This window comes from Aulonocara sp. 'chitande type north' Nkhata Bay, linkage group LG4 (assembly GCF_057382095.1).
Source record: "Aulonocara sp. 'chitande type north' Nkhata Bay isolate Kocher_YH1m ecotype deep benthic linkage group LG4, A_spYH_male_GT1.1, whole genome shotgun sequence".
Taxonomy (NCBI): Eukaryota; Metazoa; Chordata; class Actinopteri; order Cichliformes; family Cichlidae; genus Aulonocara; species Aulonocara sp. 'chitande type north' Nkhata Bay.
The window spans coordinates 22,787,990-22,812,847 of record NC_141347.1 but is presented as its reverse complement, the minus strand read 5'-3'; the positions used below and the strand labels follow the sequence as shown (position 1 = coordinate 22,812,847).

At 38.1% G+C, this 24,858-nt stretch overlaps 1 protein-coding gene across 6 annotated transcripts; it reads left to right on the top strand.

Annotated features, from left to right (window-relative positions):
* On the top strand, window positions 1-22,196 carry LOC147332571 (nuclear GTPase SLIP-GC-like). Of its 6 annotated transcripts, XM_086289211.1 has the most exons (23): window positions 1-185; window positions 1,171-1,198; window positions 4,324-4,838; window positions 5,405-5,599; window positions 10,003-10,095; window positions 11,238-11,262; window positions 11,419-11,502; window positions 12,544-12,631; window positions 12,910-13,123; window positions 13,220-13,447; window positions 14,342-14,542; window positions 14,620-14,792; window positions 15,431-15,485; window positions 15,574-15,661; window positions 15,751-15,872; window positions 17,753-17,929; window positions 18,021-18,175; window positions 18,294-18,411; window positions 18,542-18,650; window positions 20,054-20,184; window positions 20,305-20,386; window positions 20,474-20,543; window positions 21,021-22,196. In XM_086289211.1, exons 3-23 carry the CDS (start codon window positions 4,371-4,373, stop codon window positions 21,028-21,030), a joined length of 2,886 nt encoding a protein of 961 aa, XP_086145337.1. In that variant the 5' UTR covers window positions 1-185; window positions 1,171-1,198; window positions 4,324-4,370; the 3' UTR covers window positions 21,031-22,196. The 6 variants fall into 6 exon arrangements, with proteins under 6 accessions (XP_086145337.1, XP_086145338.1, XP_086145335.1 ...); XM_086289212.1 differs by lacking the exon at window positions 1,171-1,198; XM_086289209.1 differs by lacking the exon at window positions 1-185 and having other exon boundaries at window positions 1,123-1,198; window positions 5,405-5,536.
* Window positions 22,197-24,858: the final 2,662 nt, after the last annotated feature.

The window sequence follows — 24,858 nt, the reverse complement described above, 5'->3', positions numbered from 1 at the left end:
CTTTCACTTGCCTTTTGCCAAACAGTCAACTACACCTTTTGCAAAACCGAGTCCCAGTTTGTTTTTGGACTTTTACTTTTTGCTAGATTTTTCTTTTCACCCTGTTCCAGTGTGTGCCTCCCTGCATTTTTTTTATTTACTTCTCTTATTGTCAACTGTCTTTTCTGCATTACTTTAAACCAAAGGTAAGTAGTTTAAACTTTTAATCTGAATTGAATAAAAGTTTATCTGAATATAGAATCAGAGCCAATGCATTTAAGGAGCAGTTGATTACAAAGGCCTCATTTTCAAGCAGTACTTTTAAAATTAAATATTACAGTTTATCTTTTAGTTTTAGTTTCTTGCATATGGATAATTTTGTGCGAACAAATTGGGCCTAAGTAAGTGGCTGAAGAGATTTGAAGGTGAAGTATTGAAATGTGTCCCTGATGGGTACAGATATTGATACTGCTGTGATATGTTAACTGTGAAACATAAAATCTTTTACTAAAAGTGCTGCAACATTGTTCTGCAGTCCAATGTAAACATTTTGTACATTCTCCAGAGCTGTGGGTTGTGCCAGGAAGTTGGGGGTGGGGAGGTTTAGGGTGTAAGAGATAAAATGTACATTGCATTCCTTCTTGTCATGATCTAATGCGCTCTATAAAGTCTGTGAACTAGCAAACCCAGCTGTACACAGAGCACAAGAATAAACAGTATAAACTGAAACTGATTGGTCCGCACAGCCAAGAAAATCATATCAGATGTTCTGTGGCTAAAATATCTTTTTCATCCACAAAATGGGTGGAGGTCTTAGAACGGAGAACTTAAGACCGTTAGAACTTTTCTATCAAACTCAGCTTAAGTCTGAGAAAAAGTACTCTCCTCTCCTTCCGTTCTTAAAGTGCAAAAGTCTTTAAGTATTTTGTCAGAAATATTTTTTATTCTGTGTCCAGTGACATTATGTTCAGTTGAGGTGTTGCTGCCCATCTTAAATTGGGGTTTAGACAACTTGCCTCATTCACGCCCATTCATACAACCACTTTTTCTGTGCTCTTTACTTTAGACTTTCTGAATGCAGGATATTTTATTAAAGCTATTTAGCAGGAGCAAAGCAAAGGATGACTTAAATAATAATAATTAATGTGTCCTGTTTGTGTCCCACTGCTTACTTCACATCTCCCTCAGCAGCCTTTTCCAGCATTACTTTCAACAAAAGGTGAGCAGTTTGAATTTTTAATCTGAATTTAATATCAGTGTCTCTGATTTTATATGCATTAAAGTTGGTCACAAATGTCAAATCTGTAAAGCAGCACTGTCTGGTTAAATATTTCAATTTATCCTAACAAACTTGAAGCATTTTATTATAGTTTTTTTAGTAGACAGACAAAGTAATTTTAAGCCTCAGTTTTGTACTATATAATGGCCGTTAAGCAAACGACAGGAGCTAGAAAGGTGGCTATCATCATCCATTTTGTGAGGGAACGTGCTCAGATATATATATATATATATATATATATATATATATATATATAGTTAGCGCTTTATTATTTTGGTTTATTATTTATCTTTTCCTTCCACTCTGTGACATTGAGCAGTACAGAATGTGAAATATTTATGTTCACTTTCATTGCAATAAACGACTCTTTTCAGAGGTATAACATTTAAAATACGTAACGTCGGTACATGTATTCCGTTACTCCCCAACACTGGTAATAAAGAAAACCAGAAACAATTTGGTGAATGCATTTAGGTTTTGGGAAGTTTTGCATTAGGGAGATTTGTGTATGAAAACCTGTAAATGGAAAGATGGCAGGATTTAATCTTTAGTTCAGTTTCATTTCCTTTTTATCAGAAACTGAAAGTGAGTCTTATTGTCGTACTCTTTCATTAAGAACATGACACTTTTTGCCTCCAGCAGGCTTCCTGACCTTGCTTTACGTGTGACTTTCCATAGCAGTTATTTTTCTGTTATCTGGACAAGGCTATTTTATTACATATTTTATGTGTTTAATCGTCACAGAATTAAATATAAGCATCTTTTGACTATGCCTATCTATCTAAACAGCTCTGGAAGAAGGATAGTCATGCATCAACACCACTTCTTCATCTCCCCCAGCCCTTTTTTGTTTTCTGAGCTCTGCTTTTCCCTGCACACCCACTTTACTCTGTCTAGGTTTAGCGTTGTGTTATATGTAGAGATCTGCTTTCACTTGCCTTTTGCCAAACAGTCAACTACACCTTTTGCAAAACCGAGTCTCAGTTTTGTTTTTGGACTTTTACTTTTTGCTAGATTTTTCTTTTCACCCTGTTCCAGTGTGTGCCTCCCTGCATTTTGTTGTTGTTGTTTTTTTACTTCTCTTATTGTCAGAAGAAGAAGGAAGAAGGATAGTCAGATCCTGTTGTTCTGCTTTGTCAACAATGTGTGTTTCTGATGAAATAGTACATGAGAATAATCTGAATAAGTTGAAACAGCACCTCTGTTTGTCACCAAACTCATTGTTGCTGTTGTAAGTGATGTAACTTTTTCTTCTTTGTTATTTTTATTTAATTTATTATTATTCATTTTTGCAAAGTTTTTTTTGTTTTTCTTTCTTTACTTGACCCCTTTAACTCATTTGAACTTTGACATACAGACAACAATGAACCAAGACAGTTTCTACATTTGACAAACATCCAGCCACTCTCGTCAGCCCTTCCTGCTTTTCTCATTCCCTGATCGGCAGATCAGGTTTTACTTTGTTTCTGACCATAGCTGGACTGGCCATTGGGCATACCGGGCATTTGCCCAGTAGGCGGTGATTTTTCGTTTTTTGATGGGCAGATGGTTTTTTTGTTTGTTTGTTTTGTTTTGTTCTGTAACGGTATAAACAATGAAAGTTCATGGATTGGCCAAAGTGTCATGATAAACTCTGGGCTGGACCAATTACAGCCGAGGAGGTTGGATGCACCCTCGATCAATGATCAGCTGATCGTCTTTTCTGTCCCGTCTCTCGCGCTTGCCCACTTTGCGCCAGAAAGAGGAAACCAGCGGATGTCGAGCTAAACAATAGCAGCACGTTTAAGCTTGATCAGCTGTTGTTAGAATTTATTTAATATTACTTTCTAGTATCAGCTGATGTTGGCTGGAGCAACAGCTGTAAAGCTGCTGGTCATGATGTCGGTTTGGATATGTGGTCAGAGGGAAACATGAAGATGAAACCAGGAAATGTCCTTACTGAATCATCAGAGCTGAACAGGTGATGGAGAAACAGGTTTACCTTTTAGGTGACATGAATGAGTTGAAGGGAAGTTATGAACTGTTTCTGAGAGATAAATAACACCAGGATGCTTTGTAGCTGACAGCTGGTAACTGTGCAGGGGCGGATCTAGCTAAGTTTTGCCAGGGGGCCAGGTAGGGCATTAACAGGGAAATTCTCATTTAAAATGTCTGGTTTTTAATAAATAATTATCTGAATCTTACAAACAAAGTTTTCATCTGATGTAAAATGTATAAAAATCCATTATTGTATCTAGTAAATATTAAGTCTAATATATACTCTAAGCTATGGTAGTTTTTCCTTTCTGAAGGTATCATCTGTGCAGTCTACAATTATGTTGAAGAAATTATTATTTAATTATTGTAATGTGTTAATAATTGATTTCTGTGCATTTGTTTTTACATGTGCATTAAATTAAAGACGATTATGTCAATTAAGCATCACGAGGCAGAGGGTGGGGGGTGGTTCCCTATTTTTGTTTTTTGTTTTTTTTTGGGGGGGGGGGGGGGGGTAGGATTTGTCAACCCTAGGTTGTTTAATATTTCCGTTAAGTACTGTTTCGAATACCAGAATAGGGAGGAAGGGAGGATGGTGTAGGTTTAAGTTTATTAGATTGATACATATATACCAACAAGACAGTGTACATCACTGTGACAACAGTGTTTGTTTTCATTCAAAGGCTTTGTGGTTTTTCCTATATAACCTGGTGGGCCGGTCTCTAGTCAAAATGCCCGGGCGGATTTTTTGTCCCAGTCCATGCCTGGCTGGACCCAGAGTGAAATTAATTTGTTATTTCTTATCTTTCATCTGAAAAGTGTCACTTACGTTAATACATACAGGTGACTTTGTTTTAGAACTTTTATGGTGCGCTAATTACATTAAATTTCAACATATCATTTTGTGGCAGGTTGTGGTTTAGCATCAGGTGAGGGGTAGAGCGAGTTCAGGTGACAGTGGCAGGGGAGGCTGGGAGAAAGAGCTGATGCCTGCCACGGTGTGAAACGAGTGGCTTCGAGTTGTGAACTAAATAAAAACTATTAGTGAAACGTGACGCAGAACTGTCTCCTTGTGTGTGTCATAACAGAGATCAGTAACAGAGTGATACAGTGGTGCCCAGCTTGCCGCTACGACATGTCAAACCCACAGAATCTACAGCCAGCTCAGGCACTGGCTCACATGTTGGCCGACATGGCAGACTTGCAGCAGCAGCAGGCAGTACTGCACCAGCGGCAGACGCAGATGCTACTAAACCTTTTGCCTCAGTCTGGGGCCGCTGCGAATCCGCTCCACCTGGAACTCTCTCCAGAAGACCATCGTCGCCGCTTCCGTGGTTGCCGCATGGGACCACAAGAAGGGCCTTCGGCTTTTGCCCAGCAGCTCCTGTACGACGCGGGGAGGTGGCTGCATCCTGGCCCGACACAAGGGGAGGTGCAGCTGCTGGAGGCTGTCGTTCTGGAGCAGTTTGTGGAGGGGCTCCCAAGGGAAATGGCGGACTGGGTCAAGTGTCGCAAGCCACCCAATCTGGAGGCGGCAGTGAGGCTGGCTGAAGAACACCTGGCGGCGCGGACGGAAAACCCCAGAAGATCGCAGCCAGGGGAGGTGAGCATCTGCAAAAGAGTGATTTTTGATGTTTTGGTTTTTTAAGTCTAATATCTTTACTTATGTTAGTAAATACACTTTAGTCAACAGGGTTTATGAAGGGGTTGTATATAAAATAAAGAAATGATCTGTCTTCCAAGTATCTTTATGACTTTATGCATATTTGTACCCATATTGTCATCAATCCAGTTCTTTTTGATTATAGAACTGTGATGTTATATTTGTTATTTCTGATGCCCTCTTGGCTAGCTCTCTCTTGAAAAAAACATTGTTATTGTCAGTTACGTTTTACCCTGATTTGATAGAAATGTTCTCTAAGTTACTTGATATTCGTCATGAGCGATATTTTTTGACAGATTCTAAGTCAACAAGTAATTTATAACAGCTTAAATTCCTGCAGTAAATTTTTTGGCAAATGCTGGAAACCCCTTTTTGGCAGATGATCACTTTTTGGTACCCTACTGGCCCCAAGGAGCAAACTTTCCGTGCCTGTGCCAGTGACACTGACCATCGAGGACCACTGGCTACGCTCCAACAACCATTTCCTCTCTGCTTTCTATCCCCAGGTCCTGGCAGCGACAGGCGCTGTACCTGGCTCATTGGTGGCTGCACAGACACAGGGACAGGTGCGTGAGCAGTGTGGGGACCTGGGACATTTTCAACAGGAATGCCAGGAGGACGCCATGGAGGTGCAGCAGGTGTACAGTGTTACTGGGATGTCTACACCCAACTTTGGTCGAGGAGGGCTGTACAGCGTTCTGGTAAGGTGCCAAGGGATTGTACGCAGTGGCGTGTCTAGAAAATCTTTGTTGGGGGGGCCAGGTAGGGGCACAGATTTGGAGAAGGGTGGCAGATGTAATTGGCAGATAATGTTTAAAAAAATTCTACCAACCATTAACCATAATTCAATAACCCTATAAACCTAATAACCGAATGTGCTTTTAACTCTTATTACAATGAGATTTTAACCACTACGGTGCAAAGTTTTTAGATACTGCGTTGATAAAGTACAAGAGATACAATCAGTGCTTTGTCAGTGTTTACTCAGCATTCAAGGTCAGCAATATTTGCATAGTATTTTTACTGACATGTAGTGCACATATGTTTTGGGCAAAAACATTTTTGAATATTAAAATACGAACATTTGTAACAAACAATTGACAAATTAGCCAATTCCAATGTAAAACTTTATCTGCCTGTTAAAAAAAGAAGATAATCTTCTCACAAACTGGTGTTTGATTTTGAAACAGGAAAAAAGTGGAGAAACAACTGAAAAGATTAACATTTGAATAAAACCTGAAAGCAAGTAAATACTTTATATGCTGCCTTATGGTAAACTTTGGTAATATTGATAAAGAGCAACACTGGCTGATGATAAAATACAATCAGCTGGCATGGTGACACTGCCAGTATTAACCTGCAGGGCTGGACTGGGACAGAAAATTGGGCATTTTGACTAGAGACCGGCCCACCAGGTATTAAAGCCATAAAGACTTTGAATGAAAACAAATGCTGTTGTGACAGTCCCATATGGAAAAGAAATAGTAAAAACTTACATGATTTACTCATGAAAGTGGCCACTTTCTCATTACTTTCATATATTGTTTTAGTATCCAAAACATACAAGATTCATTATATAATCTTTCAAGGGATCTTATATCTGTTTTTACTCTTGTATGCTTTTCATACAAGTTTCACACAAGACAGATACAAACTTTATAAGATTTATATATATCTTTTCCATATGTACACTGTCTTGTTGATATATGTATGATTTCTATACATTTTACGTCAGATTAAAACTTTGGTTGTAAAATTTAGATAATTATTTAATAAAAGCTAGATATTTTAAATGAGAATAAGAAAGAAAAGTATTTCTTTGTGCCCCCCTTTCCCTGTTAATGCCCTACATGCCCCCCTGGCAACACTTTGCTAGATCCGCCCCTGCACAGTTACCAGCTGTCAGCTACCTAAAAAAGGATCCTGGGGTTATTTGTCTCTCAGAAACAGTTCATAACTTCCCTTCAACTCATTCATGTCACCTAAAAGGTAAACCTGTTTCTCCATCACAGCTCTGATGATTCAGTAAGGACATCTCCTGGTTTCATCTTCATGTTTCCCTCTCACCACATATCCAAACCGACATCATGACCAGCAGCTTTACAGCTGTTGCTCCAGCCAACATCAGCTGATACTAGAAATTAATATTAAATAAATTCTAACAACAGCTGATCAAACGTGCTGCTGTTGTTTAGCGCGACATCTGCTGGTTTCCTCTTTCTGGCGCAAAGTGGGCAATAAACAAACAAGAGAGAAAAGCTGATCATTGATCAGTTTCATGATTGAAGTAGCAACAGGAGAGGGAGGGGAGAGAACGAGAGAAGAAGAGGCAGCTGTGCAGCATAAAGACAGAATAAATCCAGCTTTGTGTCTTTTTCCATTCTAGCTAAAGGAAGCTTTAAAGCTTTAAGGAGCCATTGGCAACTCTACTAACTAATCTTATGAATAAAATAAAGTTCACTATCAGTAACATCATAGCACCCACCCAGCTGTATAAAAACTCCGTCAAGCTGGCTAGAACGCAGTACAAGTTATTGCAACTGAGGGTAAAAAGTCAGCACAACGAAAATAAACTCCACCTAAACTTGGTTTATATCTGACCCAGATAGACTGCAGGTCATAACTTCTTACCTGAAGTTCAGTTCACCTGACACTCAGACCAGCGGCTGCCTCGGGGCTCTCCTCCTGCCTCCCCTTCCCTCATCCACCTGCTGGCCTCTGTGGAAGCTCCGCCATAGCCACCACCAAACAACTGAGTTATTTTTACACATCGACCTGCATCTGGCCAATCCACCACCTCTCATTGTTCATGCCATTACAAAAATAAAAAATAAAAAATAAGTCACCGGGCATATGCCCGGTATGCCCGATGGCCAGTCCAGCTATGTTAACCTGCAACCAAATCTGCAGCTCCATACAGCAATGTTACGACTTAGATTATATCTTATAACTCATAACTCTTATGTTAGCTGCCCTCAGTAGCATACTGTCTGAAATATTCCACGGCTGCAATAATTCTTTAAGTGTTATTTTTTCCTTGGTATTCTAATTTCACCGAAGTTTACTAAACCCAACAAACTTAATATTACTTACCGGGACATTTATTCTGTCCTCATTTTCTTTCACCGAAAAATTGTTTCCTGCAGTGCCGTCTTTGGTGCTTGGCTCTCCTACCTTTGCTAACAGGCATAGCACAGAAGCCGATGCTGCATTCACTTACACTCGGATATCTGAGCTTCACCGTGAAAACATAATCGGACATTTGATATTTGATTGAATTTTATTGTTTTGCCTTTGGGGTGGCACCTGGGGTGGCCAGTCTGGTTGGGGGGGGGGGCTGTGCCCCCCCAGGCCACCCCGCTGGACACGCCACTGATTGTACGATAGGGAATTGGGGTTGCACGCAGACTACTCATTGTTGGAGGAGTTGGTGAAGGTTAGATGTGTGTATTAGTGGTGGGCAGGCACGTGCGAGGGGGGGGGGGGGGCTTGAGCACCTGCCCCTTTCCTGATGGATTCCCCAAGTGCCCTTTTCTTGAGTATAATTTTTATTTATTTTTTATTTTTATTACTGTTTTTTGTTTATTTTTGTGTGCGTGTGGAGTCCTGTCTGTTCCCCTCAACAATAATATTTAACTATTAATCATAGTTTTGCTAAGTAACAGGATGTGGTTTCCATCAGTCACATGACTACCATTAACCAATGATCGCCCTTGATGGCAGAGCGCGCTGGTTACGAACCGGGAACGAACTCGCAAAGAGCACGAGCATTTTTTGCCGTCTGAGCGGTGCAGAGCTGTAGGAGACTGATGCAACAAAAGCCAGTAAGTAGGTGTACAGCGTACTCTTTAGTCTACAGTACACAGCAGTATTAGCTTATTTTATACACGTTGGTAAACTGTCTTGTGACAACTGACGAATTGAAACAAATGAGCGTGCTGTGTGTGTAACAGCGGGACAAACATTACCTGTCCTTTTATTAACTGCACAAGCAGTGCTGGTTTTAGCCACCAGCTAACTGGGTAACGCTGTCATGGGTCTGTAGCTCTGTCCACCGTTTTAGGGAACGTGTTTTGTATTAAAGTAAGTTACAGGGCGTTTTCCTGCCTTTCTGGAGGGCTTATATTTCACTAAAAACTATCTAATATACATGTCCACATAATTATGGTTCATTATAATTACAGTATTATGGAAAAACACTGTTTTAAAGAAAAGATATTAAACGGAATATATTAGATTTATATTTCAAATATGACAAAATGCTGATTTTACAGCAGCAACATTATTGTATCTCTACAGTTTAAGCATTTAATAGGCTTTCTGCCTGCACAGAGTAGATAGTCAAACAAACTGAATCATCATAAATACTTTATTATATATTTATTACTTTTTTTATTTTATTTTAATTACTTTATTATTAGAGCGCTAGGAATAAACAATAAGGATTCTTGATCAGGACCATGATGCAAACATGTGGTCATAGTAGGATATATGCAGTATTCTGGAGACGGTATAAAATATCACTGTATGTGCCTGTGTACCTGTATGTATGTGTGCATATTTTATGTATATAGATTTTTTTTTTATCATTTTTACTCATGATATGACATTGTCCAGACATGCCCTGTAAGGAAACAGTGACAAAGGGAGCTTTTTGAGGCTAAATGCAGAGGATCCCTCTCTGGCTGGAATAAAAAAAAAAACAGCACAGGTCACAAGAACACATGTACCAGTTGTTGCATTGCAGAGGTATTCCAGCATAAAACAATGATAAACACACCTGCAATGTTTTGGTTCTATAACATTTTTCTCTTATTGTTTTATTATAGAATAGATGGATGAGTTTTTAAGTGTGGATAATTAAATAATAGTTTATTGCAATAGTAAATTGTGCCTCAGATGGACAGCAAGTGGAGAGTGATAAATGAGATGAGGAGATGGGAGGAAGAAGAGAGGCAAAGAGTGATTCATAGGCAGAGCCTAGTTTGTTTCTCACAGTTTTGTTGCCTTATGGTTGCTGACATGGCACTTTCACCAATCTTTTTATTATTATCTCATAGCATTTGTTTAATCAGCTACCATCTCTCCTATGGACTTTTTACAGTCTCCAGTCGCAGCTCAACACAGCCCGTTCCTCCTGCACTATCAGGAGCAGGATCAGCAGAAACTCCTCAACAGCAACATTGTACCCCATCAGGTAAAACAGTGATATAGTATGATGCGATTCTGTATTAGATTCTTAAAGAATGTGTGTTGTTGTTCAGCCTGGTTCTATGTGCCTGTTTTTAACTTTGAGCACCCGCCCCTTTAAACAGATCTGCATGGCCCTGGTGGTGGGCGGATCAAACCAAAATATAGATGCCAAAGTTTGTTTTGATATTGATAAATAGGAGCATAATGAGACTGATATTAGTTTCTGTCTTGATACATGCTCAATCATCCAGGTAAGTAAATCCCAAGTTTTCCCAACTATATAAAGTGCAAATGTTTATAAGGTTGGGGAAACCTGCAGTTAGCTGAGACTGAAGAAGTCACTTGGATGAGCGATGAAACGTTTCTCCCACTGAAAACAGTCCAGATGAACAGAATTAACTTTTTGGGATACTGGTTTCTGTTTCTTTGTTACTCCTAGAATCATCAAAGAGGCAACCTGGCCGTCTATCTAAGTGCTGCTGCTTTCAAGTGTCATAATAACATTTATTGTGATTGAAACAAATATCCCGAATATATCATAACCCCTTTGTGTTAACTGTAAAAGGGATACTGTGCAGTTACTATATTTAAACTACAAGTAGATGTGATACAGACTTCTCATTATATGTTTTCTGTCCTTGGTTTTAATTAATAATCCAAAGAAAAGAAAATCCCCCAAACACTTACAGGTCATGAAAATTCATTCTGATTTAGCAGTTTGATCCACCATCCACCATAATTATTAAAAACCACTAAACAACTGATGTAGTTGCCTGATGTTGGAATACACATTTTACCCTAACAGCTGGTGGTTGCCAGGGATGGGGTGGTCACCAACTGGTCTCTAGGTCTGTGTCACTGGTGCTGAATTAGGCAGAAACATTGACTCATGGGATCATGTTTACTGAGAGGCAAGAATGCAAAAGTTTTCCTTTTTTTTTTAATCACTGTGCTAGCTGAGAATATATGTACATATAAGTGTGTACATTTTAAAAAGTGCATGTGAAAGTTTTTGACAGTTTGTTAAAGAACAAATTGTTTCTGTACAGGAGCAATGATTTCTTCTATAAATTCAATTATGCATACATGTACAATTTATAATAATTTAACTTCATGTGAAAGTTGAATATTTATATGCTTCCACAGGATTTGCCATCCATAAGTGAAAAAGGTGAGAAAAATGTATCTCACTCTCATTTTAATACATCTAATTTATTTATTTATTTTCACAGTATTATTTTTGCAACATCTAAAATACACCATAATCAGAAGTTTCAATATTCAGATTTTCTTTTTAAATTGTATTATTTTGTTTAAATCCAAAAAGGAAAAAGAAAGTCAGAACTTGAGTTCGACGAATGTCAACCATCTCCTAAACGACAAGACAACTGTGCAGCAGGATCACAGTCAGGTACACACATATATGAAATCCTCACACTTATTCCTGCTTTGTGTCACCATTTTTAACTGAGTAGTCAAAATCAGTCAAATCCACAGTAATCTGTCATTCAAGGTCAAGGAAAAAACAATATTTCAGAATCTCCTCTTGTTGGGTTCAGTTAGGATCGTAAGGAGACTGGCAGTGGTAACTCAACTTAAAGAGGGAAAAACCTTCCACTCAGAATGAGACACTGACAACAACTTAAGGAAAAAAGTGACTTGAGTGTATTCAACATTTAAATGGTCCAAAACATAGACATGAACAAACCTTTAAATAATTTCAAACATGTAATCTTCAACAATGTACAACATATCACTTCAAGTGTCCATAAATGTGTCAGGCATGCTGTCCATTTCAGTTCAGTGCACTTTGTGTTCAGTATGTGGTAAGCGTTCAAGTTATTTGAATTGTCTTTAGTCACTGTTTTGCTTTTTGGTGCATCAGGTTTTGTGTTAAGTGGAATCAGATCTGACCCAAAAAGGAAAAAAGTAGCAACATAAGGTGTCCTGAGAGCTCATTAAAAAACGTTAATTCTTAAACAAAATTACAAATCGTTGTATCCTACCACCCTCCAAGGAAACAGGTGGCCTTCAGATTGAGAACGTCCTTTCTAGGCACCTCTAGTGGCATCCAGTCCTTAGATGGCACCGCTCGGTCCTTGCAGCAGATTTCTACCACTTAAAAAAAACAGCCAGGATATTCTTCAAAGAAAACATTAATTCTGTAGCGCAACACGTTGCAGGACTGAATCTCCACACAGCTTTGCGCATCTAGCTCCATGCAGGCGGATGCAGTGAAAGAAAGTCACCACGCACAGCGCTATGGTGCATTCATGGGAAAATGGGAAAACTCAACACTTAACAAAACAGTAACACTTAAAATTAGAATAAAAATAGAATACAATTGGCAATAAAATAACCATGGGTTACATTTGCATATCAGTGGACCATATTTGCATTACACTGGTTCCAGGTTCCTACTTATTAGGGTTTTTTTCTGTTTCTCTGACAGAAACAGAAATACTGTCTGATGTCAAAGACATAATGAGACGTGTCAGTGAAAGACTACATGGCCGTGACAAGCTCAGCGCTTTCCTAAAGTGAGTAATAAAGATTTTCTATTTTTGTTGGATGTTCTTCCAACCATTTCCCAGGAAGTTGGGACAGTCTGTAACATTTTGCTGGTATTTGGTATAATAAACATACTAAAGATTTAAACTCGGTCAGAGCTCAACATGGAGCTGTGTAGTTTGTTCCAGTAGTAAGTTGAATTTTTTCAACACATTTTAAAAAACTATTTTTTTCTGATTTTACTGCATTTTCAGTTTGATATTTCTGAGAATGGGTCAGTTAATCCATATTTAAACTCGTTCAACAGGGATCAAATCAAAGATTTGGAGACAGAAAGGAGACACCTGGTTGGTGTCTTTGGTAAAACTGGGGCTGGAAAGAGCGCTTTAATCAATGCCATCATAAATAAGGAGGGCCTGTTGCCTTCTGCAAGTGTCAGTGCATGTACCTCAGTAATGATAAAGGTGGAGGCTACCAATGGATCAAAGTATGAGGCACACATCGAGTTCATTACAAAAAAGGTAGAATGAAATATGAATATGGTGATTTTTGAAGTAATGTGTTACAATGTAGATACAAAAACTGCTTTACTAAAATTAAGATATAATCTTTTGTAGGATTGGGAAAATGAGGTGCAGTCCCTAAAACTGGCTCTTGAAGAAGATGATGATGATGATGATGATGATGGTGGTAATGGTGATTGTCTTGACCCTGATGGAAAGTTATCAGCGCTGTATGGAGAAGAGTGGAAAGAAAAATCAACTCACAGCCTCATGGACAACAAATATTTCAGAGATATTCCAGAGTTTCAAATGTCCAAGATAAAAATTTTGGAAAGTGACTCAGTAAGTGTGCAGTAATACAGACCAAAATAAAATCTGGTTCTTCTTCTAGAACAAAGGAATACTTGCAGTTTAAAGCATATATTAGACCACAGTTTGGGTGAGATACATAGCAGTGTGTGGCTTATGAACATCACATAATGAGCAGTCAATAGTTACCCAAGCAGCGTTAAGCTACCCTGATGCTGCACCTTTGCAGCAGGAAGATGTCCACGCTATGTAATGCCACCCTAATGGAGAGTGCAGACAGAGACAAAGCACTGGTGAAGCAGATGTTGCTGCAGTTTATTGCTGAGCAGATATATGTCGGCGATATGTCGATGTGCCTCATTTCCAAAATGTTTGACATCCATCAAACAAGAAACAAAAAAACAAGTGAAATTGTGGTGGTTAAAATTTTATGGTTTACTATCCTGTTGCTGTCTGATTATCCTGTTACCATGGAGCTTGCAGTTTTCTTTGTGGAGGTGTTGAAGAGTTTCACATTTGTAAAGCTGATCTTCGATGCATCCATCAGAGAATGAATGTGTGTAAATGTTAGCTAGAAATAACATACCCAGAAAAAGTGCTTGGGGTAATGAGGCAAGTTTTATAAAGTGCTTCAAATGTTTACATGCAGTAGAATAAGAACCAGGCCACTTACTGTGACCACAGTAAAATATAAAAAAGGTTTATTTTCTTTCTTTCTTTCTTTCTTTCTTTCTTTCTTTCTTTCTTTTTTAAATAAAAAAATCGAATTACTTTGGATTTATTTTCCTGGTTTTCATTTCAGATTTTTGAGATAGGATGTCTTATTTTAATTTCCCATCTTCTTTTTCATGCAATCATTAAAATCTTTGTTATGGGCACATACATTCAATTGGCTTATATTTATCTTGTTGTTGTTGTTTTTTGCAGGCTGAAGGGTTGTCTGAAGAATTTGTGAGATATACAAGAAGTGAGTCAAATGAGACAGAAGAAGTAAAGAGGTGGTACTGGCCACTTGTGAAGTGTGTGACTGTCAAAGTGCCAGACAATGATTTTCTTGATCATGTCACACTCATGGACCTTCCTGGAAACGGTGACTCTAACAGAAGCAGAGATCAAATGTGGAAAGAGGTAATTCACAGAAGTCATGTCATGTTTCTTCAAAGCATTAGTTATTTATAATTTACATGCATTCATTTCCTTTTCAGTTTATTGCCAGTTGTTCTACAGTGTGGATTGTGACTGAAATGACTCGAGCAGCATCAGAAAGCGAAGCCTGGGACATCCTGGAAGGTGCCAGCAGCCTGCTGGGAAATGGTGGCGAGTGTCAGCAAATTCATTTTATCTGCACCAAGTCAGATCATGAAAAACCAGATGATATGTAAGTCAAATATACAAAAAAATCAAATTACAAAGAAAGTTTGGCACAGATACACATGGTGACCATACACTTCACTTTTCTGTTGCTTTGTTGTTTAAAAGTCATTATTAAAAGTTATACATTTAAAAAAAATCTATGTATATGTGTTTTAATAAGTTTCTAAATAGATAAATGCTGTTGTAGAAATTTAATTAACAAAGTCCACAGACACATTCGGCTGTAATGAACATTTGTTATTATCATGCGCATGAGAGAGAGCACACGCAGTCAGGCGCCGTCATGCAGTCTCTCAAACAGAAGTGCAGCTCTCACCTTTATTTATTCCCCAAAAAAGTGAGGAAGTCCGAAAGTGATCATACAGCACATGACGCAGCTCGCTCTGAAACCTAACTGAACAATGCGTATCCTGTTTCATGCTCTTGGCATTATGACCACCTGCAAAAGGAGTTATTTTTTCAACTACTGAGGCTGAAATAAGTTCATCTAGTTTTAGACTGCTCAGTGGAAGTTTTCATTACAGTGCCACAACTAAGTATGCACACAAATGCTTGAACCTTAAATAAGAATAATTGAAATTTTCCATTACAATACTAACAATAAATTACTTTTACATCCAATTTTTATTTCCTTTCTAAAAGAAACAAAGTCAAGAAAGCAGTGATGAATGCATTCAAAAAGCGGAAAACGATTACGGTAAATTTACAATCTGACAGCAAAATCTAAAACAATTATTTTCTTAAACAGTCCAAAAATAAAAACTGACTAACAAAAATGTTCTCAGAATCACTTCAGTGAGGATAGTTTCCAAGTCTTCACAGTGAGCTCCAAAGAGTTCCTCAAAGGGGAGAATGTAAATCCAGATGTCAATGGTAGGTGAAGTCACTACCAGTGATGGTATGTTTTTGTGTAACAGAAAATGTATTGCTCAGATTTATATTTCTTTTTCAATTTATAACAGAAATACTGAAACTCAAGGAAATTTTGAAAAATCTAAATGACGCTTGTTCAGAGACTTCAAACTATGTGTCTGGAGCTCATGGGATTCTGTCTTTGATTCAAGGAGCCAAAAGCAGAGAAGTGGTAAGATCAGGCAATAAAGCCTCATTCATAATCTTCTTAAAGGTCATAAAAATGCATAAAATAAAAATGTTCATAAAATGTTCACTAAAGTTTACTAACATATTGTAAGGCATGCTGACCTTCACTGAAAATGTGGGATACTGGACATCATAAATCTATATGTGGTAATTTATTATTAGTGATTGAAAGAGGAGAGATTATTTGGAAGAACTGAATATTATTTATTGAGATACAGAATTTAATTAAATAGTTATTTACCAATGAGACTCCAGTGAACCAATGAGAGCACAGAAATGATGGGAGTTAGGACAGGACCCCGAGAGTCTAGATTGTTGGGGTAGTGAAGATGGTAGTTTGGATGGGGCTCTGAGTAGGGGTGGGTTTTGATTATCGATTTATCGATTAAAATTGATTCTCGCTTGGATAACGTGATATCGATTCATTAAAATCCTGAATCGATTTTTTAATATAAATTTATTTTGCCCGAAATGCCAGAATCTCAGGTTAAACCTCACAAAATTTCAACAACCACCAAACAGCTAAAACAGTAAATGAGAGCAGGAACACGGATTCTACACAAAGACGTAAACACAAAGCGCGGAGCCTCCGACGGATCAGAATCAGTGAGATGTCGCCTTTCTCACCCGACGGCCCGGACACAGTCGGGGCTGAAAGCCGACAGCTCGCTGATTCTGATCCGTCGGCGGGTCCGCGCTTTGTGTTTACGCCCTTTTTGTCCTGATTCTGAAGCTGCAGCTTTTATCTCTCTCCAAACAATATTGACCGAACCAGCAGCAAAAGAAGCAGCAAACTACACTTCACATAAACATCGTCATGAATTCCCTCTTATTGTTTTGCTGCCACCTCGATAAAATCACACTACATGCACAGCTCTCTCTCTCTCTCTCTCTCTCTCTGTCTGTACTTCAAGATCAGTTTCCCGTCTAAAAATCTTTTTTCTGCATTATTCGCTTGCTTGTTATGCACAAATCTACCGTTGTTTACAGCGCTGTCGGCTGCTGTTTTTTCCTTTTACTAACTTCTGGAAAGAAAGCCTCATTTCTGCCGTTCAATACTGAACAAATTTAAACTTTTTAAAATTATGCAAAATTGCAAAATGCTCAGCTGTGTCTCTAATAAATCTCTGCTTTATGTCAGCAGCATCACGTAATGTTCATATGGTTATTAATGGTTTTGTTTCGTTTTTGATCCACTGCAGAATATTTTTATAAGATCCAGGGCCAGGAAAATCACCTTCATGTTTTTCTGTGTTTTATCCTCAACTACTTTGACACAAAGGCATCTGCTGTGACGCTCACACCTTTGATTATGTCTCACAAGTGTCACATTTCTTTTTATAGATACAAAAATATAGAAATGTACTGATGCATGATCTGAATTATGTCTGAGGCAAAATTTCCCGATTCAAATTGAATCAAATCGAATTGAATCGAATTGTGGATTGAATCGATTCGGGACCTTGTGAATCGGAATCGAATCGATTCTAGAAATGAGTGACGATACCCAGCCCTAGCTCTGAGTGAAGAGTGAGGTGAAGATGAGGAGGAGGCGAGTTGCATGGATGAGAGTCTGTAAGGCAGAATGACAGAGAGCATATAAAAGCACAGAAAACAGAGACTGATTGGCCTGCAGAAGGCAAAAAAATGATTGGACTAGAGTAATGAGGTCAATAGTGTGGGAAAATGGAAGTGACATAACGAATACACAGAGGCAGACAAATGATGACAGACCTATCTGACTGAACTTATGCATGAGATTCATGTTAAAAACTTGGGTTTGTCAAGACCGCCTCAAAAGTGAGTCGAGAGCCATTATGTGATGTTTTACTGCTTTAAATAATGAGCTTTCTTGTATTTCAGGTTGAACAAAAAAACGATGTGTGTGCAGTCCTTGAGGGAAACTTGAGCATCCAACTTAATCGAGTCAAAAAAGCAATTGAAGACATTACAAAAGCTTTTGAACAACACCTACGGGACGGAGTTGAAAGATCCCAAAATTTGTGTGAAAGAAAACTGAGGTCCTTCTTATACCCCAGTGTATGTGTTTTAATTACAACTGGAACAAGACCTAAGGATACTTTGTGACCATGTGTTTAAAAAAAAAATTAAAAATTCTGTTTTGTTTCAGAAAAAAAACAACAAGGGTTTTCACGGGACACTAAAGTCTGCAGTTAAGAATGTTGGCATCCAGAAACCAAAAAAAGGGAAGCGAAAAGACCTCAACATGATATTAGCGTCTTGTTTGACTGAAAGCATTGATGAAAAATTCAGAAAGACCTTCCCGTGAGAATAATCTAATTCTGAACAGCATCAATATGTACAACAATACATGTATCCAAATTGCACTATATCATAAACTTGCTAATACTGCTATTATAAACCACATCTTTGCCCCATTCAGAAACGACCTAAAATGTGGAAATTTCAATGGGGCCATTGATGCGTTTTCACTCAGCACTGATTCACTGATTGAAAAGTACAAAAATGTCGAACTGCAACTGACATTTCTCCAGACTGAGGTAAAAGAACTTCCCTATCCATGAACCTGTTAGCTTAGCTATTATTAGAAAGTCATTCAAACACTGAACTTGTGTTATTTTACCTTAATGCTGTTTTAAATAATGTTAATCTGTATTTCATGTTTCTAAGGAAAACAAAATGAAGACAAAGCTCAACAAAATCATCCTCACACAAAAGAAATTGATCTACAACAGTCTGACAGAGACAATCAGGAGTAACATGAAAGGATGCTACAAAGGTAAGAAAGAGGTGAATTACCTTATTTTTTGCATTATAAGGCACACTTAAAATCCTTTAATTTCTCAAAAATCCGGTGCGCCTTATGTATGAATTCTGGTTGTGCTTACTGGCCTCCAACCGTTTCATGTGGTACACGGCATTCAAAAATCTGTCAAAAAATGTTTTAGTACGACTTTGGTAAGCTACGAAGCCGCACCGCTTGATGGATTGTCTGAACATTGCGGCTACCGCAGTCAGGAGCCTCACAGAGTAATCTGGGCCCAAACGCCGCTTCAGGTTCCAAAGTCAAACAGTGCAGCATCACTGAGAATTAAAAGCTGTCTGAATTCTTTCATCTTTAATAAAATGGTCACTGTCGCTGCTTTTCCAGATGTAACAATTAAGTTTAACATCCAGACATCCATGAAAACAAAATTTATTAAATTTAACTGGGTTAGAAGCTAGCAGGACGTTAGCTCACTAGTTTCCACCTAAATATGATATACCATGTTCTGACTGAGAGATTTCTCAAAAAATCAAAACGTATAGCTCTGCTATCACTTCAGACATAAATGAAGAGAGAAAACTAAACAGCAGTGACTTTTGTAGGGTTACTGAATGTTGAGAAGTGTTAGGTGAGGGCTAGTTCTTTTAGGTTTAGCAGCTAACAAGATGGTGTATCGGTCAGGATACAGGAAGGAGGACAAGATGCTTCCACTTTGCTGGATTGTCACCGCCGGCCGTTTTATTGCCACCTAGATGCTCAGTGTTGCCAGCAGTCTGTAGTAACAAATAAATTGCCATGAGACTGAATATATTACAGCAGCAGCTAAACTAATATAAACTCAAAAATATCCAATGAAATAAACCAACACATCCACATCTAATGGAAGACAACACACTGTTTAGTAGACCATTTTACACTTTTATTACTTCCAGAAGGGAGATGCGTCCTACATGACACTGCAGTGAATCTCCAAATGGCAGTGTGTGCTTAACAGTTTTATTACAGTCTGTCTCACTCTAGTCTAAACCACAGTATTCTAGTACATTTCCACTGAGAGATGATTCCCTGTTATCTACTTCTACAGACAAGTGTGGGCGAGAGTCTCCAACATTCTACCACTAAAGGACACGTAGTCTAATGCCTTTATTATCAGGGCCGTGTCCACTTAATACTACACTATACAGTTATATGACATTTTGGTTAATATAAAGCATAGCATTGAGGCGCTTCAGGTAATTTTCATTTTCACATTTCACATACGGAAGTGGATGAAGCAAGAAGAATGAGTTGAGTAAAGTTTGACTTATCTTACTGTTTTGTTTTGCTTAATGCGCCTTATGATCCGATGCGTCTTATGGTTAGAAAAATTCGGTATTTCTATTCAACTGTGCATGAAAATGATTGTCTCCTTGTAGAAGCAGCAGCATTTGAAGGACCAGGCACCCAGAAGAGGATGAGGGACACTATTGAGAGACATGTGGAGTCAAAGATGGACATGTTTGAAAAGGCAAAAAATGCCATGTTGGAGCAGTTGAACGATTTGAAGGTTTTTTTTTTCCAAGCAGTCTTGAAACATATCAAACCAATAATTTATCTCTTGTCCAGTTATTCTTGGATTCAATAGTTGCCTATTTAAAAAGTGACAAAGGTTTTGATGATAAATTAGGAAACTGTCCTGAGGACACTGGAGGAAACCATGGAGGATTCCATTGAACACTCACTCAAGACTGAGGCCTGCTCACTGCCAGGTAAACAGAATATATAAAGTGTTAGGAATCCTCTCAATACAAACACTAACAATAAATATTTAATAAAAACAAATACTTTGTTTTTAGATGTTTTGGAAGATCTTGAGATGGTGAAGAAACACTGTGATGAACTTAATGGCGATCAAGATGAAAAAAAGTAACCACACTGGGTAAATCTTAAAATGTCACAAATTGTTTAAAAGGCTGTGATCATGAACTATTTTTCTGATCATTTTGAACAATGTTTTTAGTGCTGTTAGCATTAATCATGTTAATACACGTCATCAAAGTTAACACGATAAACATTTTTAATGCACTCAACCCATCTGTAGTGCAGAATAGACAAATTTCGGACAAACTGCCTGAAATGCGTTGACAGAAACATTCAGAGGATTTTGAGTCAGAGTGTTCTCCAGATGAGTTAATTATTAATCGTGTTAGTCGTGATGACGGCGTTAGCGTGAACTTCTAACCCCTCACAGGGACTAATCTTCGTTAACTCGTTAACGGGGATTTGCCAGTTTTGACGTGTTAACATGGATCGGTTCACGTTAACGAGATTAACGGTGACAGCACTGGTTTTTATTTAAATTTAACTGATCCATCCAGCACCCATTTTTCATTTGCTCCACAGAAACAGCTGAGGCCTGATAACCCACAGGACATCCCTGAGGAAACACTGATTAGAGACACGAGGTCTTTACATATTATCACAGTAATATTTGTTTTGCTCTCTTTTAATGTTGTGTTGATGTGTACTTTTGACTTTTTAATGAATTTTATACAAAAAGCATCTTGAATATTATAGATATCAATTAAAACTGCTAATATTAAGGTGTTAATCACGAGGGTCTAAATCATGTTTTGATTTCTTTCTTTTTAAAAATTTGTTGTAGTTTTTAATCACTTATAGCAGAGCGTGAAGACATGTAATGCATTCTCCATTCAAACCTGAGATTTATGATTTTAATTGTAAGAGTCTGAGATTACGGTTTCCAAAAGCATTTTGATTTTTTTGCTTGTTTTAAATATCATAATTTAATGTTTTAAGTTGATGTGTATACTGTTGGTTCATTGGGACGGGAACATTTATTTTAATGTAAGTGCTTATCAGTTAAACATTGAGCCTCATCCAGCACTGAAAAGGTACCAATTTTACATCACAGTTCTAATGACAAATACTTGTTTGTTGCAGTCATACAATATGTGTACATGACAAATAGTGAGAAATGGCTCTAAGTAAAGCTGCAGGAAATCATCAGCTACTTCTGTCATCTCCCTGCCATTTAGCTTTTTCTGGGTTTGGAATTATTGGTGAATATATTACAGTTTGAGTTTAGGTTCAGGTTGTTTCTTTGTTATTTTTTGTTACGTTAAATGTTTAAAATTTTAATTACTTCTGTGCATATTGTTAAATTCCTGTTTTGATTTTTGTCTTCAGTAATTCTCTCGTGTTTCTTCCACCCACCATACTTTATTTCTTCATGAAACAGTTCATTCACGTTTAGCATTTACTGTCATGTTTCCTGTAACCTTGGTAATGTCATTACAAAAAGGTACTAAGGTGCTTCCTTTATTACACTGGTGAAACAAAGATATTTACATCTCATAATTTTAAGTGACCATGCAGTTGTTGAAGAAAAAGATGAACCAAACTGAGATTGTTGCATAGAGCATTTAAATCTTAATTAATCCAGCACACTGTGATGCAGCTAGTATATCATTTAGCTTTCTTGCTTCCTTATCTGTACTGATTCTAAAAGAATGCATGCATTTGATATTGTATACCGTTCAATAAATCTTACGTGCAAGCAAATATTTATTGTAATCATTAGATAGGAAATTTGTTTTTAACCCAGATCTTTTTACCCTAAAATCACCAAAAAATTGATTGCATTGCGTGACAAACATACAGTGGTGTGAAAAAGTGTTTACTCCTTTCCTGATTTCCTATTTTCTTGTTTGTCATACTTCAGTGTTTCAGAACAGCAAACAAATTTACAAATCAAACAAAAATAATACTAGTAAAGACAAAATGGAGTTTCTAAATGAAGGTCCCAAAAGGTTGATTCTGTTCATCTGGACGTAGCGTCAGAGGGAGAAACATCCTTATCCAAGTGACTTCTTCAGTCTCAGCTGACTGCAGGTTTCTCCAACCTTATAAACAGCACATTGCACAAGGACTGAAACTAGCCCACTGAATAAACAATGGACTGCGAGGTCAGTTTCTTGATCATTAATATGCAAATTGTCATGACCATTGATTAGTTGCCTTGAGTACCAATCACAGACTTTGGGAATGTCTACAATCACAGCATTGTAAGATGGCGAAAGATGTACCCTTATTCCCCCTCCTCGATTCAGAGATGATCTTTGCCTTTTCACGTAAATGCCCTCCTCGACTCCCCATTCAAACCAGCGTTCCTTCCTAAATGCCCTGTTTGAGGATTTGAAACATTAAAATGTGACAAACGTACAAGAAAACAAAAAAGAAAATCAGGTAGGTGACAAATATGTTTTCACACTACTGTAGTTTTAAACACTACACAAAAATTACTCTACAATCTAAAACTAAGGACATTTTCTGTATATCAGTATTTTATTTTTGTCCTTATTATATTTTATTTATGATGTTTTACATAGTCTTAGATTAGCCTCTTGTTTTTGTGACAATTACTTATTATTTGACATGAAAACATTGCTTATTTAAGTTGGAGTCTTTTTGTGGTTAAACATGGTGTTTTACTGCATTGATGAACAGTTGAGGGAGCTAAAAATATTTGGAGAAATGTGCCAAGCCAGTTAAGAAAAACTAATCATCTCTTGACCCTTAAGATTTATCTTGTAAACCTTTCAGACAGGAATGGCCTCTCACTTTAGTGTAAGTAGGCTTTTCACTTCATCACGAGTTCTTCTGTCGTCTATCAGAGAAGCAGCCTTTTTACCACAGGCCTAATCAGGTAATGATAACTATGTCCATCCTCTGACGCTTATCTTTATCAAGGGTTTCAGAAACCTATAGCAGCTACCATTGGGAGAGAGGCCAATCTAAGGCAGATGATGACTACATCATCAACAAAATAAACTCCAGTTTACTTGTTGTGTAAAGCAACTCCAAAGATGACACAACAACTGTCATTTCAAATAATTTTTAAATCTTTCCTTCAAAAACTATGATAACTGAGATACTCTTTGCACAATTTCATCACACAATGTTGCTGGAAACCTATTTTTAACATTTCTTCAAATCAACATAAATTAACAGAATTACCCAACTAATGATATTTGAGGAGGATCCATGGGAGTTTGCCCAACCAGTCTACATGTGTTTTGTGGACCTGGAGAAGGCATTCGACTATGTCCCTCAGAGTGTCCTGTGGGAGGTGCTTCGGGAGTATGGGGTGTCTGGCCCATTGCTACGGGCCATTCAATCTTTATACTGTAGAACTGTTGCAAGAGCTTGGTGCACATAGCCAGGAATAAGTCAGACTTGTTTCCGGTGGATGAGGGACTCCACGAGGGCTGCCCTTTGTCACCGATTCTGTTCGGAATTTTTATGGACAGAATTTCTAGTCGTAGCCAAGTGATGGAAGACTTTCACTTGGATGGTCTCAGCACCTCATCTCTGCTTTTCGCAGATGATGTGGTTCTGTTGGCTTCATCAAGTGATGGCCTCCAGCTCACACTGGAACAGTTTGCAGCTGACTGTGAAGTGGTGGGAATAAGAAGCAGCACCTCCAAATCTGAGGCCATGGTCCTCAGCTGGATAAGGGTGGAGTGCCCACTCCAGATCAGGGACAAGTTCTTGGCCCAAGTGGAGGAATTTAAGTATCTTGTTTGCGAGTGATAGGAGAGGGGAGCGGGAGACTGACAGACGGATTGGTGCTGCGGCTGCAGTGATGCAGAAGCTGTACCAATCCATCTTGGTGAAGAGAGAGCTGAGTGTATTGGTGTTAGTCTTTCTCCTCTGCTTCCTTAAAGAAAGAGAAACGGTCTTTTAAAAGATTAAATTCATTTCAGCACTTGAAGTTTCAGCATGCTAGACCTCAATGTGAATCAGAGGTCTGCTTCACAAAAATGATGAGCCTGTAAGCAGGTATTACAATTTTATACCACAACAAAAACAAGTGTTATTATGACTACTTCTTCTGGGAAACAACGTGTCCGGTTCTGCTGTCTCCCGAGTGGATCTTCTCCCCCACTGTATCCACATCTGACCTTGTCTGCATCTGCTCCTTTTCCAAGAAACAAAATAGAGAAAGAAAAACACCTCGCTCTCTAGCCTTGCTGTATTAATATTAGCTGGCAATTCACTGCCTATTGATTCTTATTATTATCTAAGTCCGGACATTCTGTTCAGACTCGCTTGGCCCAGAATTTTTGCATGTTTGCAAATCCCTCTACAGCTCATTATGTCAGTCTCAATAATTCAATTCAAGCTTAGCACTGAATTGATGCTTTTGACCCTGTAG

Excerpts from the sequence above, each read along its gene's own strand:
- LOC147332571 (XM_086289206.1), top strand. The coding sequence starts at position 1,123 with ATGTGTCCTGTTTGTGTCCCACTGCTTACTTCACATCTCCCTCAGCAG. Across the intron at positions 10,096-11,237 it reads GCAACATTGTACCCCATCAG|GATTTGCCATCCATAAGTGA; the intron begins GTAAAACAGTGA and ends ATGCTTCCACAG. Across the intron at positions 13,448-14,341 it reads AAATTTTGGAAAGTGACTCA|GCTGAAGGGTTGTCTGAAGA; the intron begins GTAAGTGTGCAG and ends TGTTTTTTGCAG.